The sequence below is a fragment of the Lactuca virosa genome, chromosome 4 (genome assembly GCF_052849685.1).
Source record: "Lactuca virosa cultivar CGN04683 chromosome 4, Lactuca_virosa_CGN04683_v6, whole genome shotgun sequence".
Classification (NCBI taxonomy): Eukaryota; Viridiplantae; Streptophyta; class Magnoliopsida; order Asterales; family Asteraceae; genus Lactuca; species Lactuca virosa.
Genome location: NC_136429.1, coordinates 505351416 through 505355700, shown reverse-complemented (window position 1 = coordinate 505355700; position 4285 = coordinate 505351416). Strand labels below are relative to the sequence as shown.

The following is a 4285-nucleotide window of genomic DNA, read 5'->3' as shown; positions in this document are numbered from 1 at the left end:
ATGATCAGTCTCCCATTGACCCACAGGCACCTAATCGACATATTCTTCAAAATAAGAATCAAGAGTACCTATTTCGGGATTAGATTAAGACAAGTGTAAATCAAAGTGGGCTTCAGAAAGAACATCTAAAAACACAAATTACCTCGACTTCTTCACACCTAGTTTTGCAATTTTAGCTTAATTGAGTGGGTTTTTCTTCTCTATGTAACTGTGACGGCTATGGAGTTTTCAAGAACTGGGGTTTTTAAGTCGAGGGCAGAGGCATAAGCTAGTTGGTATGTGAGTCTTCGATTATCAGGAGCAGAGAGAGTCGCCATTGCTAAGGTTAGGGTTTTCGTGAAAGATGGATGGCGATGGGTGGTGGGTTCTGTAGAGATTTGAATATAGAGAAGAAAGGGTTGCTTCCGGTTCGTAAACTAATTCCAAATCCAAAATTGACGAAAATTTCATTCACTTTACTGTACTAATCAAAACAGATTCAGTTTAGGAATAAGAATATGGGTCATGGGAATGAAGAACATAATAGAGAGAGAGAGAGAGAGAGAGAGAGAGAAGCCCCATACAGAAGGGATAAGAGGGGTGGTTTGGGTTTTTTTTTTTTATAATTAGAATAATTAGAAAAGAAACTAAAAGAAACTAAAAAAAAGAATTATTTAAGGGAAAATTTGTCATTTCAGTTGGAGTATGGACCAAAACCACATATAAATGCCAACCATAGGGACTAAAACCACACAAAGTATCCGAAATTGAACTACTGATGCACCACCAAACTTTTTTGGATCAAAACTGCAAAAATTTGACAACCACAAGGACCGTTTTTACAATTCTGTCATATTTTAAAGTTAGTCTAAGATGTTGGTATCGGTGCAAAATATTTAATGAAATGTTCAATTATATAATATTTCATTGGAACAATATGTGGTTTACTCATTTTATGTAACATCATCGATTTACAACTTTCAATATGGAAACAAATATGAATTGAATCGAGGGAATTTAAACATAATTGCAAAAAGTTTTTAAAAAGTGAATTTGTAAAAACAAAGGAAAACTAATAAATTAAACAAACCCGCAACAAGAGGATGCGGGCGTAAAGAGTACAAAGGAAAAATAGAGAAATTACAAACAAAGAAACAATCATAGATTCCAAACTCTCCGGTCAATGTTTCTGTAAGAACCTCTATGTTTACATCAAATAAAGGTTACCGATTTTACCCTTTCCACAGTCTTCGTCGGAAGAAAGGGAGTATTGTTGAACACCTTATTATTTCTATCGATCCAGATGCACCATAATACTCCACATAAAATTGTATTAAGCATGCTTCTTTTCCTTTTGCATTTGGACAAACACAAAATAAACAGTAACATATCCCTAACAGATTTGAAGCCGTCACACTTGATTTCACACCACTTGAGGATCTCATCCATCACAACTTTCGCCAAAGAACAAGATATTAGCAGATGATCACTTGTTTCTTCCTCACGATTACATGATCCACAGACGACTGAAGGGATAGTAATCCCCCTATTATGTAGTGCTACCGCTGAGGGAATTCTACCTTGCTTCGCTCTCCACAGAGAACAAAGTATCTTATATAGGCTCACCTTGATCCACTCGAAAGGTCCATCACAAACGGAGTGCCCAACCAACTCAATCCGTCTGCGAAACAAGTTTATAGCAAAGTTTTTATCCAATACGAATTCTAATACCCAGTAGTTACTTTCCTCATTCTATGATATAATCTCTTTTGGATCGATATTGACCTACTTTATTGCGTTTTGTATTTTTGATATATTTTTCCATACACTAGTTATGGAGTTGTTAGTGAATCAGGACCAATGAATTCCCTCCAAGTTGTGAATGCTACTAATAACTTTTGTCCAAAGGGCGCTTCCATCAAATTTTAAACGCCACAACCATTTCGCTAGGAGAGAGATTTTAAGAACTTTTATCGAGCCTAATCCAACACTTCCTGCTGTTTTTGGAGCAATCAGCTTGTCCCACCCCACCCAACATATTCTTCTTTTGTTTTACTCCTTACTCTATATAAAGTTCCTTTTTATTTTTTCTAGGGTATCTATTACACCTTTCGGGACCACAAACATAGACATAAGGTACATAGGAAGGTTCCCAAAAATCGATTTTGCATGGGTAACTCTCCCGCCAAAGCTGAGCGATTTTGCTTTCCAAGAAGATAGCTTGGAATGGAACTTTTCAATTATCGGTCTCCAAGATTTTTTCAAGTTCATATTTTCTCTCACCGGAATACCAAGGTAAGTAAACGGGAGGGATGATGGTTCACACCCAAGGGGTGCTGACCAATTTGATACCTCCGAGGAAGAAGCACCAACTCCGAATACCTTAGATTTATGAAAATTCACCTTCAAACCCGACGAGATATGAAAACATATCAAGATTCGAGCTAGATTAGCAATGTTACGCCTAGACCATTCACTAATGAATAATGTGCCATCTGCGTAAAATAAATGAGAAAGACAAATATTAGAGTTAGGGAATTTAATCATTTCAAAAGCCCCTTTTTCAATAGCCGTTTTCATTGCGATGTTTAAACCCTCCATCACGATAATAAAAAGGAAAGGGGAAAGTGGGTCGCCATGTCTAATTCCTTTCGACATAGGGAACTCATTTGTTCAGCTCCCATTAATTATCACTGAGGCTCTCCCAGATTCAAAACATCCCTGAATCCAATGCCTCCGTTTAACCCCAAATTGCATTTGTTCCATTATTGAGTCGAGGAAAGAACAGTTCACGGAGTCAAAGGCTTTATTAAAATCCTCCTTAAATAGAATCATCTTTCTACTTCTCGCTTTTCCCATGAGCAAAGTTCATTAAAAATCATCGGGCCTTCTTAAATGTTCTTGCGCTCGACATAAGCAGATTGGACCTCCCCTACTACATTCCCAATGACCCGTTTAAGCCTAAGTGCAAGCAGCTTGGCGATGATTTTGTACAAAGATCCAATTAGACTTATCGACCTTAAGTCTCCAAAGTGAATTGGATCTTTAGATTTCGCTACAAGTGAAATAAATGAAGAGTTTCAACCCTTTGAAAATTCCACCCCCCCCCCCCGCTTCAAAGTGTTTCCCAAACTCCAAGATGTCGTCTTTGAACAATTCCCAATATTTTTTGAAAAATTTGAATGTAAAACCGTCAGGCCCGGAAGACTTGTCCCCACCACACGACCATATTGCATTCTTTATTTCTGTGATTGTGATCTCCGCTTCAAGGAATCTAGGATCGCCTTCTGATAGCTTTCTGAATCCAGAATTACGGAACTGGGGCCGATTAGGCGAAGCTTCATAAAACTTAATCTCAAAGAACTTGACTGCCTCCTGCTTTATTTCAGTTGGGTCCGTTGTCGACCTACCGTTAGCCATAATTCCATGAATATGATTTTTCTGGTTCCTATTGTTCAGATATCCATGAAAGAATCGTGAATTCTCATAACCTTCCACATCCCATTTTAGTCTGGCTCTTTGCTTTAAATTTAATGTTGTGGTTCTAGCAAGTTCAACTAACTTAACACCACCGAATGCTCTTTCTTCCAACTCCGCTGTTGTTAAGCATCTCGATTCCGCCACCAATTCAAGTTCAACCATTCTCATTTTTAGTTCTGCCGTTTCTTTGTTTTCCTCCTTTATTACATTAGATTTCTAGCATCTGATGGCTATTTTTAACTGCTTGAGTTTGTTAAGGAACATCATATCGGGGTTTCCATAACCCACAAATTCAACACAACCTTTCCTAATAGTCTCGTCAAATCCTTCTTTCAGAAGCCATGAATTAAATAATTTGAAAGGAGGTGGGTCGAAATCATCACAACAAGCTTTTAAAATGATCGGGGAATGGTCAGATAAGTCTCTCTCCATCGTGAAACAGGAAGAAAGTGGAAAAGCCGATAAAAAGTTGTTGTAGACTAGGAATCGATCTAGCTTACTTAGTTTGGCCCCCTGGGTCTTGAAATACATGAGTTTTTGACGGCCCATCCTCAGATCAGTGAACTCGCAATTATGAATGAATTCTTTAAGTCATTCACACTTCGGGGGCAAAATATCGAGTTGATTCTTTCATCAGGTCTGCGAACCACGTTAAAATCTCACATTATGATCCAAGTTGCAGATTTGGATTGTTTTAGTGCTAATAAATCTCCCCATACTTTAGCTTTTTCCGTCTCCAATTTAGGTCCGTATACGTTGATAATACCAGTTAGACCATTAATACCAACGAAATTCCCCAATGCCGCGATGAAATATCTAGACTTGA

At 37.9% G+C, this 4285-nt stretch overlaps 1 protein-coding gene across 1 annotated transcript; it reads right to left on the bottom strand.

Annotated features, from left to right (window-relative positions):
* Nucleotides 1-2870: 2870 nt before the first annotated feature.
* Nucleotides 2871-3627, bottom strand: LOC145107029 (uncharacterized). Its single transcript, XM_079043915.1, has 2 exons — nucleotides 3171-3627; nucleotides 2871-3034 (listed from the first exon to the last, which is right to left on the bottom strand). Exons 1-2 carry the CDS (start codon nucleotides 3625-3627, stop codon nucleotides 2871-2873), a joined length of 621 nt encoding a protein of 206 aa, XP_078900041.1.
* Between the last annotated feature and the right edge of the window lie 658 nt (nucleotides 3628-4285).

Coding starts and splice junctions, on each gene's coding strand:
- LOC145107029 (XM_079043915.1), bottom strand. CDS start 3,627: ATGAGAATGGTTGAACTTGAATTGGTGGCGGAATCGAGATGCTTAACA. Junction 3,035..3,170: donor CAAGTCTTCCGGGCCTGACG/GTTTTACATTCA, acceptor TTTCACTTGTAG/CGAAATCTAAAGATCCAATT.